Raw genomic sequence first — 12,115 nt, 5'->3', positions numbered from 1 at the left:
GTGAGAATTAACAAAACAAAAAATGTGAACACTAAATCTCTAACAACTTCTCCTGGTGGACAATATTTTACACATGTTGTCACAGTACAGTGCTGGAGGGGAAAAGTACATTCTGTGTCACTTCAAAAATAGAGAACTCTTGGAAGCTTGTACCTGGCTTCCTCTGAACTTCATCCCATGAGCCTTTTCCTTTGCTGATTTTGCTTTGTATCTTTTTGCTGTAATAAGTCATAGCCATGAGTATGACTAAATACTTATCCTGTGAGTTCTCTTAGTGAATTACGGAAACTGGGAGTGGTCTTGGAGACCCATGACACAGGTTTATTCAGATTTTGTATTTCTTCTTGAGTAGTTTGTGTCTTTCTAAGAAGTTATCTATAATTTTTTGGGCATACAGTTATTTATAATATTTTCTTATAATCTTTCCAATTTCTGTAAGGTCAGTTATGATGCCCTTCTTTTATTTTTTATTTTGGTAATGGGTATTTTCTCTTTTCTCCTTGACTAATCTAGCTAAATATTTGTCAATTTTTCAAAGAACAAGCTATTATATTATTTCCATTGAATTTTGCTATTATTTTTCTATTCTTTCATTTTGTTTCTTTCTGCTCTAGTATTTTGTTGTTGTTGTTATTGTTTCTTTCTTCTGCTTGCTTTAGTTTTGTCTCCTTTTTCTCATTTCTTAGGGTCAAAGGTTAGATTATTGATTTGAGATCAATTTTTTTTAGGAGTTTTCAGCTATAAATTTTTCTGTAAGCACTCCCCTAACTGTATTTCATAAGTTCTGGTATTTTCTAATTTCCCTGGTGATTTTTTCTGTGAACCATTGATTATTTAGGAATATGTTATTTAATTTTCACATATTCATGAATTTCCCCAAGAAAAGTTTTTGTTATTGATTTCTATTCTTCCCATCTCTAACTGTGGTTAAAGAAGAGACTTTTGATGATTTTAATATTTTTAAATTTATTGTACCTTGACTTTTGGCCTATCATATGGTCTAGCCTGGAAATGTTCCATGCTCACTTGAAAAGAATGTATAACTTGCTGTTTAGGGGTTGCAATGTCTTTTACTATCTCCCCTGGTCTCCTTTTCGGAAGCCAGTATGGGAGTAGCAGAGTCGTGGATATTGCAGCTTCGTTTTCTTCCCCTCCTTCTGGTGTGAGAAAATAAGCAAATAATCTTAAATTAACCTAATTTCTTCCTGATGCCCTTCCAGACTCCAAAAAATCCCAGGTATGCACAGCTTTTCCATAACTAGCTCTGATTTCCCTTCCGGGATGCATGAGGACAAGGAAATGTGTCTCTGCCCTCGAGCAAAGCAAAATGAGTGCTCTTGCTCTTCCATACTCTCAATGGCTGCTTCAGAAACACTCCTACTCAGGAATTGGTCAGTCAGTGCTTCTTTAATCCCTGAATTTGGTCCCAGACCATCATACTATTGGCAGACCAAGGGAGCTCTGATTAGGTGAATTAGAGCTTTTACCTGCTATAATAAACTATAGGCCTGATGCATGAAATTCATGCACTGGAGGGGGATGTCCCTCAGCCCAGCCTGAATCCTCTCCAATCTGGGACTCCTCAAGGGATGTCCAACTCCCAGTTTAGGCCTGATCCCTATGGTGAGATCAGGTCTAAACTGGCAGTCGGACATCCCTCTCACAATCTGGGACTGCTGGCTCCTTACCACTCACCTGTCTGCCTGCCTGATTGCCCCTAACCACTTCTGCCTGCCAGCCTGATCATACCCTAACCACTCCCCTGCAGGCCTGACTGATGCCTAACTGCTCCCCAGCTGGCCTCCCCTACCAGCCATCTTGTGAGGACGTGGGGTGACCATCTTGTGGTGGCCATCTTGTGACAATGTGGGAGTGGCCATCTTATGACAACCTGGGGGCAGCCATCTTGTGATGATGTGGGGATGGCCATCTTGTGATGACACGAGGATTTGAGGGTCAATTTGCATATTACCTCTTTATTATATAAGATTCCCACTGGCCCTTTGGCAAGGCCTAAAATTGTCCCTTCTATTCCTGTTTTCCCAGATATCAGAAGTGAATAACCATATTCTCTTCTTTCCCTTTTGGTATCTGTAAAGGATCAATTTGGATGCAACTAACAGAAAACCAATCTAAGTCTAACTTGAGTAATTAAGAGTTTATTTTTCTCATTAACAAGAAGTATGGGGGCAGACAATTACGAGTTAGTCCAATTGATTAATGATACTTTCAAAGACCCAGTCTCTTTCCATTTTTCCACTGCAGCAACCATAGCAGGTGTACTTCGTCCTTATACCAATTGTCTCCTGGTCACAAGATGGCTATTGCTATTTAAGACTAAATGCTGTCCTGGGGGGGGAGAAGAGGTAGGTACAGAGACAAAAAGCTTGCCATAATATTACAAAGCTTTTCTAGAATATTACTCAGCAACTTTTATGTCTCATTATTTAAATCTAGGTCACAAATCACCCCTAGACCAATCACTGAAAGGCTGAAAAATGGGTAGAGAGAAGGGGAAAGGAAAGAGGGAGGAAAGCAGTGTTCAGTCCACCAAAAATTGGCTGCCACGCCTTCCTTCATAACCTTAGTAAAGAAGTCAGGGCAAGGGTGGAGGAGGATGATTTTAGTCAGACTGAGGTTGGAGTGTGGCACACCATTCAGCTCTGCCCCTGTCCACACCTCTTCTAAACTGAATCAGTCCCACTTTCTAAAAATCTAAGTTCCTTGGCCCCTTGTATAGCAAAATCTCTAACCACAACATAAATAGATCACTTTTCAACTTCTTTCTGGTAAATTCAGCATCTAACTCATGTTCCTTATTTTAGAATTAGCAAAAGTGTATCCTAAGTACTCCACAGTCATCTAGTCATTAAACATTGTTCGATTTGAAGTTCTCAAAGGCTGGTCTGGGACACCCCGAAGACATCCCCACGCCCCTGCCTTTTCTCAGTCTCAGATGCCTGCGATGGCAGTGAACCATTTCCAACACAGCTACAATGGCCTATACTAAAAGGTCAACCCATGACTTAGGTAACAAGTTCAAGTTTGGATTTCAAGTCTCCAAAGAGGTTAGAAATTTGGAGTCTGAAATAGGGTCTTTAAGTTCAGCTACCTTACTTCTCACTTTCTCAGAATACTCCTGGAAATTACAGATAAATTAAAATCTTTATCAAACTCTAATAAGGATGGATTTGTCCCTCTTCCTTCCAGAACCTTCTGCCAACCTCTCTTTAAATCAGCCCAAACATTTTAGAGCATTTTGTAAAACCCTTTCAAATCACTCTTCCCAGCCCTATAATAATCCTCACATCAGGGGTTCCTTTGGAGAGACTTCATTTGTTTCTGCATACCAATTCTCTAACAAAATCTTACCTAGCTAGTCTCAAAATCAGTTGACTAAAATCCCTGAGTCATAATTTTTTTTGTGTGCCCAACATTCGAAGATTCCTAGTAATCACCACATGTAACAGGGGTGACTTTTTTCCATAGCACTGAGGTGCAAGAAATGTCTCATGACTATAGTTAACCCCATTCCATTCTCCATGGAGTCTTGGAAGGGTGACCAACCACCCCAGTTTTCTCAGGAGTCAGGGGTTTTCTGGGATACAGAACTTTCAGTGCTAAAAACAGGCAAACTGAAACAGTTGGCCACCTAAGTCTGGACAAACATCAGTTTGCAATCCTTTCCCTTACTAAAGTATAAGCTCTAAGAAGGCTCAGTGGATAGAGTGTCGATCTGTGGACTGAAGGGTCCCAGTTCGATTCCAGTCAAGAGCACATGCCCAAGTTGCAGGCTCAATCCCCAGTTGGGAGCATGCAGAAGGCAGCCAATCAATGATTCTCTCTCATTATTGAAGTTTCTATCTCTCTCTCCCTTTCTCTTCCTCTCTGAAATTATATATATATATATATATATATATATATATATATATATATATATATATATCTTATCTAATAAAATAGTAATATGCAAATTGATTGTCACTCCAACACACAAGATGGCTGCCCCCATGTGGTCAAAGATCCTGCCCCCATGTGGATACAAAATGACCACCACAAGATGGCCAGCAGGGAAGGGCAGTTGGGAGGGACCAAGGCTGTAAGGGAGGGCAGTTGGAGGCAATCAAGCCTGCAGGGGAGGGCAGTTAGGTATGACCAGGCTGGCAGAGGAGGAAACTTGGGGGCAACCAGGCCTGCAGGGAAGGGCAGTTGGGGGGAACCCAGGTCTGTAGGGGAAAGCAGTTGTGGGGGGACCAGGCCTGCAGGGGAAGGCAATTAGGGGTGACCAGGCCTGCAAGGGAGGGTAGTTAGGGGCAAACAGTCTGGCAAGGGCCAGCTCCTACAGTCTGGCAGGGAGCAGTTAGGCATCAATTAGCCTGGCAGGCAGAAGCAGTCAGGGGCAATCAGGAAGACAGGCAGACAGGCGAGCAGTTGGGAGCTAGCAGACCAGGATTGTGAGAGGGATGTCCCACTGCCCGTTTAGGCCTGATCCTACTGGACATCCCTCGAGGGGTCCCAGATTGGAGAAGGTACAGGCTGGGCTGAGGGACACACACCCCCGTGCACAAATTTCTTGCACTGGGCCTCTAGAATATATATATTATATATATAATAGAGAATTATAATTCTTAAAACTCTACATTTACCATTGAGTAAGACATTAGGCCCCTCTAGGGTAAACATCTATTCTAAGGAATTTCTTAACTTGTCTCTGTATTGCCAACATTTTTTTTTTAAATATATATTTTATTGATTTTAGAGAGAGTAAAAGAGAGGGGTAGAGAGATAGAAGCATTGAATCAGCTGCCTCCTGCATGACCCCCACTGAGGAATGAGCTCACAACTGCAACTGGTGCATGTACCCTGACTGGGAATCAAACCATGACTTCCTGGCTCATGGGCCTATGCTCAACCACTGAGCCACACCAGCCGGACATGTCAACACTTTTGTGTACATCCCCTCAGGGGAGGAAGAGGAGAACCGTATCTAAGGGCACGGGTGATTCAGGCGGGAATTCCCTCCCTCGGGGAAACCTCGGTTGGGATTGATCTTCAAACCTGTTCCAAAGACTGAAGATGAACCAGAGTGTGCGTATGCCCTTGTTTCAGAAAAGAGAATGGCTGCTGTTGGCCAAAGGGGAGCCCCCGAGCCAAGGCCACGGCCCGAGAGAGGCTGCCACCACCTTCTATGTGATCATGCCGTCACGCTCGCCCACTCTGCTGGTGAAGGCAGTGGCCACGCGGGAACTGGTGCTGCCCAGCCCCTTCCCCCCACTGCTGGAGGACCCGCCGGAGGACAGCCTGAGGATTGTGGAGGCAAGTGGAGCCCAGGTCTCATGGGACAGAGAGCGGGGAGAGAAGAGAAGGGGGTTCCAGAAAGGGATGAGGGAGAGGAACGAGCCAGTGAGCTGAAGGACGGGGAGCTGAGGAAGAAGTGGCCCCAAGGGTGTGGTGAGAGTCAGAGAAGCAAGGAACTGAGGCCGGGCAGGAGGAAGAAAGCGGTGTGGTGTGTTCCCACGGTCTCTCTGCGTTGTAAGTGTGCGTGTGTGTGTGCCTGTGTGTGTGCGCATCTATTTCTGTCTGTTGAGGGAAAGAAAAAAGGCAGACAATGTAGGCGTCCAGAGTAGGAAGAGCTTCAAAATCAGACGGCAGTGTAAAGGGGGGGAACAGCTCTGAAGGCCATTTCCTCCTCATTCTCCACCTTGGATCTGGATTCTGGATTTTCCCCGCCAGCCTCCCCAGTCGGAGGACAGGAGGGCGGATCCGGGTGGGGAGAACTGGAACCGCCTCGCGGCTGGATCCCTGGCCAATGTGCCGAGGACAGAGCCTGGGATTGTGCTCTCGGCTTGCCGGCCGCAGGGATGCAGAGAGAGGTGGGCACAGCGGCGGTGGCTCACTCAGCGTCTCACTTCGGGGCCAATGGTTCCTGGCACAGGATGTTGTGGCCGGAAAACCTGACTGCTCAGGAATGCTGTGCTCGCGTGTCCTTGAGTTCTGCTCACCTCGCCTCCCAGGCAGGCCAGAACTCTGTGTACTTGCCCTGCAGACTGCAAGCACCCCCAGGCTGGGGCACACCCTCCCTCATAGCCTTGCACACTGGATTCCTTATAACCCTCATGTCACTCCGGAACCCCATGACACACATGCCTCTCGGGGCCAGAGTGTTCAGTGTCCCTAACGAGTCAGGTTCTCAGACTTCTTGTACCTGTGCCTGACACACACGTGCCTCACAATCAGAGCTGGGGGCCAGAACGCCCTGTGGGACACTCATCTATTTCACAGTCTTCAGAGACACCTGAGTGTTCACACCTCCTCCAGCCTCTTACACCCAAAAGGCTCTGCCTGACATCTTTTTTTTTTTTTTTAATATATTTTATTGATTTTTTACAGAGAGGGATAGAGAGCTAAAAACATCGATGAGAGAGAATCACCGATCAGCTGCCTCTTGCACACCCCCCACTGGGAACATGCCCGCAACCAAGGCACATGCCCTTGACCGGAATCAAACCTGGGACCTTTCTGTCCACAGGCCAAGGCTCTATCCACTGAGCCAAACCGGTTTCAGCTCTGCCTGCCATCTTGTATTCTGTGATTCTAAGTTCTTTCTCCTCTCTTCCTCAGCGTTTCCTGGACGGCCTGGAGCTAGAGCCCACCTACAACCCCCTGCAGGTTTGGAGTCGCCTGTATTCCTATCTGAGCAGCACCTTTGCCAAGCCCCAGGGTCGACTCCACCCGAGCTGGGAGAGCCGGGCCCTGAGAAAGGTACAGCTCCCCTCCGTGCTCCCCTCCTCCCCCTTTATGCCCAGAATCCAAGAGACGCCCCATCTCCTGGTACTAATCCCCACCCCACCCCATCCCAGGGAGCAGCCCTCTTCTCCGGTTCTTCTCTGGACCTGGCCGATAGGGAAGAAAGAGAACATCCCTTTGCTTGAGGCAGAGGAAATTACAACCCCTCCCCATGAGGGAGCTCTTCTGCTGACGCAGTGACATGATAATGTTCCGGGATCTTAATTTCCTGGTTAGTCCTTGTTCCACTAACATGGGCTGCACTGGAGCTACAGCCATAGATAGGTCCTCGTTGAAAGGAGAGGCTGAAGGGAAGGTAGGAAAAGAAATGCCCCAGGGAAGGGGAATTAGCATTCACTGAGCACCAGTCATTTATTTGCCAGGTTGTCGGACAAGTGCTTTCACATATAATTTTCTCATTTACTCCTCACCACATCCCCGCAAGGTAAGTGTCATTTCACAGAAAAACAAAGGGAGGCTGACCAAGCTTAGTAGCTTGTAGAGAGGGCTCTAGCGACAAAGGTTAAAGAGAGAAAAGTAATTGGATGTGGAGAGTTCTCTATGAAATCGTATTTTATAGTTGAGCTTACTTTTGCCCCTAACTTTTCCTAGTTCTGCAGGAATAGAACCTTTAGCACAAACCCGCCAGCCGCGAGTTTGACACGCTCGCAAACTGCTTTCCCTTAGCTGACGTTACAGACTAGGAGGCACAGAGCTCACCATAAGTTAGGTTAGGGGTGTCGAACTCAATCAGAGAAGGGGCCAAAATCTAAAATCCAGCCTAAATCGCGGGCCGAATGGTTTACTGAGCAGTCATAAACTGACAATGTCATAAACTGACAGCGGAGTGCAGTGATGACAGCGCGGTGCGGGCCACATTGCAAGGCCTGGCGGGCTGGATTTGGCCCGCGGGCCTTGTGTTTGACACATGTGAGTTAGGTGGTGGGCGAGCTAGCAGAGGAGGGTCCCAGCCAGGCCCTGTGCACTGTGGAGGCTGGAGTCCAGGGGGCTCCACTGCCCTGAGCCTTGAGGCTGTCATTCGGGTGGGACGAGGGAGGGCAGCAGAGTGAGGGCAGCAGACCCAGAGGGAATAGAAGAGGAGATCAGGAACTCGGGTCTTCAGAGATGGCTCTGCTCACTTTCTTTCCAGCCTGGGCAGTTGCAGACAAACCGAGTTCGAGCCACAGTGGCCCCTCTACCGATGACGTCAGCCCCAGGCAGAGCCCCCAAGATACCAGCGGCCTGCAAAGCCTCCGCAGAAGCCTTCCTGCAGCTTTCTGAGGAGGAAACGGAGGGGGAGGAGGAGGAGAATCCCTCGGGGCTTAAGTAACCAGCACCAGACGCTGGCTGCCCCGCTCAGCCACATCCAAGCTAGGGCTCACATGCCGGAGTTCTGAGGTCAGACTTCCTTCCATCCACCTGAGCCTCTGAGCTCCAGGGGACTCAGACACGCCTTCCCTCTGTTCTCAGGGCCGCCCCACCCCACCCCTCAGCCTGGGGGGGCCACACCCAAGCCTCGAACTTCTCCAAGTAGGCATTCATTTTTTTGTTTTGTTTTGTCATTTTCTTTTGGGTCATTTGTTTCTGTTAACACAGATGAAGATTAAACACCCCGTAAACCAACACCATTGTTGGGAGCATTTCAGGCCCCTGAGTTTCTCCTCCTCGCTCTGTGTAAGCAGGTGGATATCAGATCACCTTCGGGAAGTGGCCTAAGACAAGAATGGGGTTTTCAAAGCTCGTGGAAAACAAGTAGGCTGGAAGCCCAAGCATGGCTTCGGGGGCCGTGCCCCTTCCGCTACACCTGCCCCCCTGTGGTGCCCTTTAGGCTCCGAACAGAAAAACGGATAGTACTCGGTGCCTACATGCGAAGTGTGTATGGATGGGATGGGTGGTGGGGAAGGTAGGGAAAAGACCTATTCCTTTCCTATTCTCTCCTCACACCGGTCCACTTCCCATCTGCCCTCTCCATCCACAGTGACTATAAAATGTTCACCTTCTTTGTACTTCAAATTGCACTAAGTACCTCCTTCCCTATAAACAACCCCATGAAGTAGAAAGTTTTCCCAGTTTGCAAAGGAGCAGCAGGAGTAACTAAGGGTTGCAGGTTGCAGATGTTATCAAACTCAGCCAGGGTCACAGAGATGGGGTCAAGCCCATATGGGCTGGATGGACCACCCAACACATCCCTGGTTCTCCTCCTGGCCCCCTCCACACCCACCCAGCACCCCCTGCTTCGGTGTCCCCTCTGTGACTATTCACACACATAGACCTCTTAAACCCTCTGACTTTAATGAGAATAAAGCTTTTTTTAAATAAATCTCTGGGGCGGGGGGAAGAGAATACAGGGGAAAGGATTCAGGCAGTCCAGCATCTTCCTACAGCCTCCATGCAGGCCCCTCCAATGGTACCCACTCTAACCAACTGTTCATTCTTTCGGGGGGATGACTTCGAGATGCTGGCCTCCCCAGGTACCATCCCTGAGCCCCTGCCATCAGTCTCACTTACAGGACTTCTGGGGATTCATCATTCTTCCCTTGGCTCCCCTTGTCTCACACAGGCTCCTCCAGTCCTCTGGGTCCCACTGGTGCGGACAGGTTTCTTAGATCCCTCCCCCAATGCCACCTCTCCATTCTCCTCCCATCAGCAACCCCACCCAGCCTCATCCTGCTTCTCATGTGGAGCCCTCTGACTTGACCCCAGGCCTGTCGGCCCCTATGCTAGAGAGCCCACAGTCCCAGTTCCCTGAGGCCCGGTTCTTCTGGACCTGGCTGTACAGGGCAGTGTCTGAGCTGCGGCCTTTGCTGCCACTGGCACCAGTGGTACCAGGTTCAGGGAAGGCCAGGCGCTGGGGCTTGGGCGCTGGGACGGGCTTTGTGCTCCGAGGGGGCGGCACGGCGTAGTCATCGGTGGCGGGGTTGTAGGGGAGCTCGTAGCCCTCCTCCTTCGTGCGGGCCTGGCACCACCATGCGTCCTTGGGCTCCTGCGGCAGGTCGTAAAGGCCCCGGACAGTAGCAGCTGGCCCCAGGCCCTCCGGTTCATCATAGATGGGGTCCTCCTTGGGGTCCGTCAGCTTGGCCTTCGTCAACTGCTGCTGCACATGCTCATACAAGTCCCAATAGAGGGTTTTCTTTGACTGTGCCTTCTCCCCCGCCTGAGCAGGGGTGCTGTCCAAAGGGTCCGAGTACAGGGAGTCCTGGGAAGAGCCCGGAGGAACGCGCAGAGAGTCTAAGGGTTCGGCATACAGAGCCGGGGGGCTGTCCGGCGGCTCCTGGGCACCAGGGAGGGAAGCCAGCTTCCCCTCCGCCGCTTCTTCCCGGGAATCAGCTCTAAGGACATCCTGCCCCTGACCAGCCATGCCCTGGGCCTTTTGCCGTTGGATAGCAGTCTCGACCGCCTGGAAAATGTCATTTCCCTCCGCCGTCTGGAAGGTGAAGTTTCCGGGCCCAGAGGGGCAGCGCCGACCAGCCTCAAAGGAGAACATGACCTGGAAGAGAGAAGGGAAACACATTCCCAGGAGCCCACAGGAGAGGTGAGGCACAGGGGGTCTACAACGGAAAGACCAGCTGGCGAGGGAGGTGGGCTCCTAGGCTAGGCAAAGAAGGGTTGTTCAGAAGGATTTCCACCTTCCTACCAGCCCACCCAGCTGAGCCTCAGCCCCAGCTCCAGACAGCCCGCACCCCTACCCCTACCTTGTCTCGGCCATAGCGACGCAGCAGCGTGTAGGGCCAGGAAAGGAGAGGCTCGAGTATCTGACTCTGAGTTCCCACAGTCAAGAGAGTCAGCTTCTCAGCCTCCACCCTCAGCACATAGGAGCCATGCAGGCCGCAGCGCTCTGCAGCTTCCGTCCTCTGCACGGTGACCCAGAACTGGGATCCTGGAAGGAATTCACAGTTACACTGGCACCTGGCTGGGAGGGCGGAACAGGTGGCCCCAGCACTCACTTGTAAGCCAGCTCTCAGTGACTTCCTACTTCCCCATGGAAACCCCAGTCGGTCCCTTCCCAGGGGCACCCTTCCTTCCCCCTCCTCCCCGCACAGCTTTCCAGGCGGCTACCTTCCCAGGTGGGGCTGTACAGCGAGTTCTCCAGCATCTCCAGCGCAGAAAGGTTGGGTGGGTTCTCGGCAGGCGCGGGACCCCAGCTGCCTTTCTGGGGTAAAGAGAAAGAGAGCATCAGAACACTGTCATTCCCTCCACGCGGTTCCGAGGGTCTGAGCCAGCGCAGTTCCTCTGCCCAGGTCCTACCCCCCAGCCCGCATCGCCTCCAGGGCCCAGCTGGGCTCGCCCCAGGGCCCCTCACCGGAAAGGCGTTGAGGCACAGCGTCTGCACCCAGGCGGCGCTGGCCGGCGCGTCGGCCGCCAGCAGGTGCGAGCGCTGCGCGGTGTCCAGGCGGAAGGCGGCGGCCCCGGGCTCCGGGGGGCTCTCCACGGCCACGGGCACCACGCTCACGCACTCGGCCAGGCGGATCACCTTGCAGTCCAGGCGGCGCGAGCTCCCCCGGCCCCCTCCTCCGGAGCTCGACCCCTTGTGGTCGAAGAACTCGAGGCGCGCCACGCCGTGCGGGCTGGCCGGGTAGAGCACGGCCCAGGTCTTCCTCCACCGCTGCGGGGGGAGAGCGAGGGGCGCTGGCGAGGCCGACCGGGCAGGAAGGACCCGCCGGGCCGCTTTCAAGTCTGAGGCTTCCGACGGGGCCCCGAGCGCGCGCGCCCCCGGGGCTGGCAGGCGCACCTCCGCGGGGCGCGGGGTACTTGGTGGAGACCTCATCGGGCTCTCGGCTCCCCGCGCCGCGCTCCCACCCCTCCCCCTCCCCCCACCCCTGGCCCTGGTGGGGTTCGGGACCCCTGCCCCGGTCTACCTTGGTACCGAAACGCTGACTCTGCAGAAAGAGCGGCCCTTCCATCACGGCCCCGTCCATGGCCCCGTCCATGGCCCCCGGCGGTTCCTTCTTTGCTTCCTGGCCTTGCAGACGGGGGGCGGGGCGGGGGCGGGGCGGGGGCGGGGCCGGGCCCCCCGGAGGCGTTCCCACCCCGGACCCGGACCCCGAGGACCGCGAACGGGGAGCCAGAACGGAAGAGGGTCCCCAGATACGCTGGACGGCGCCCTCCCCCCGGGCCCCTCCCCGCCCCGCAGCCCCGGGGCGCGCACGAGTGGCTCCCCCGAGAGAAGCCCGGAGGGCTCTGGCGCCCGGGCTCGGGAGCTGTGCTCGACGTCATATGCTCCGCGTGACGTAGGAGTAAAGGCTGTGACATCACCTGCAAAGTGCGGACCGGCACCCTGGGGACCCGGAGGGGACCCGTGGGCCCTCTTAGCCTCCGTTCCCCCCACCAG

At 52.3% G+C, this 12,115-nt stretch overlaps 2 protein-coding genes and 1 long non-coding RNA gene across 6 annotated transcripts in view; 1 reads left to right on the top strand and 2 right to left on the bottom strand.

Moving 5' to 3' along the window:
* M1AP (meiosis 1 associated protein) overlaps positions 1-8,364 on the top strand; it is a 59,755-nt gene extending 51,391 nt beyond the window's left edge. The window contains exons 8-10 of the mRNA XM_084901381.1: positions 5,110-5,316; positions 6,622-6,762; positions 7,937-8,364. Of these exons, the coding sequence (XP_084757507.1) occupies positions 5,110-5,316; positions 6,622-6,762; positions 7,937-8,116 (528 nt within the window). The 3' untranslated portion in view covers positions 8,117-8,364. The remainder of the gene's footprint in view (positions 1-5,109; positions 5,317-6,621; positions 6,763-7,936) is intronic.
* Positions 1-12,115, bottom strand: part of LOC311631350 — a 741,950-nt gene that overhangs the window by 691,825 nt on the left and 38,010 nt on the right. The window contains exon 1 of one of the 4 annotated variants that reach the window (XR_014796553.1): positions 6,348-6,372. The exons of the other annotated variants lie outside the window; for them this stretch is intronic. This is a non-coding gene — a long non-coding RNA (uncharacterized lncRNA). Of the gene's footprint in view, positions 1-6,347; positions 6,373-12,115 lie in introns of those variants that run through there. 4 annotated transcript variants of the gene reach the window in all.
* On the bottom strand, positions 9,056-11,826 carry DOK1 (docking protein 1). The gene is made up of 5 exons (XM_084901376.1): positions 11,643-11,826; positions 11,087-11,389; positions 10,843-10,936; positions 10,479-10,663; positions 9,056-10,273 (listed from the first exon to the last, which is right to left on the bottom strand). The coding sequence occupies exons 1-5, from the start codon at positions 11,712-11,714 to the stop codon at positions 9,461-9,463; spliced, it is 1,467 nt and encodes a 488-aa protein (XP_084757502.1). The 5' UTR covers positions 11,715-11,826; the 3' UTR covers positions 9,056-9,460.

This window comes from Pipistrellus hanaki, assembly GCF_964339955.1.
Source record: "Pipistrellus hanaki genome assembly, chromosome: 12".
Taxonomy (NCBI): domain Eukaryota; kingdom Metazoa; phylum Chordata; class Mammalia; order Chiroptera; family Vespertilionidae; genus Pipistrellus; species Pipistrellus hanaki.
The sequence above is the reverse complement of the archived record's forward strand: the minus strand, read 5'-3'. Positions and strand labels throughout refer to the sequence as shown.

Coding starts and splice junctions, on each gene's coding strand:
- DOK1 (XM_084901376.1), bottom strand. CDS start 11,714: ATGGACGGGGCCATGGACGGGGCCGTGATGGAAGGGCCGCTCTTTCTG. Junction 10,937..11,086: donor TGTGCCTCAACGCCTTTCCG/GTGAGGGGCCCT, acceptor TCTTTACCCCAG/AAAGGCAGCTGGGGTCCCGC. Junction 10,664..10,842: donor GTACAGCCCCACCTGGGAAG/GTAGCCGCCTGG, acceptor AATTCCTTCCAG/GATCCCAGTTCTGGGTCACC.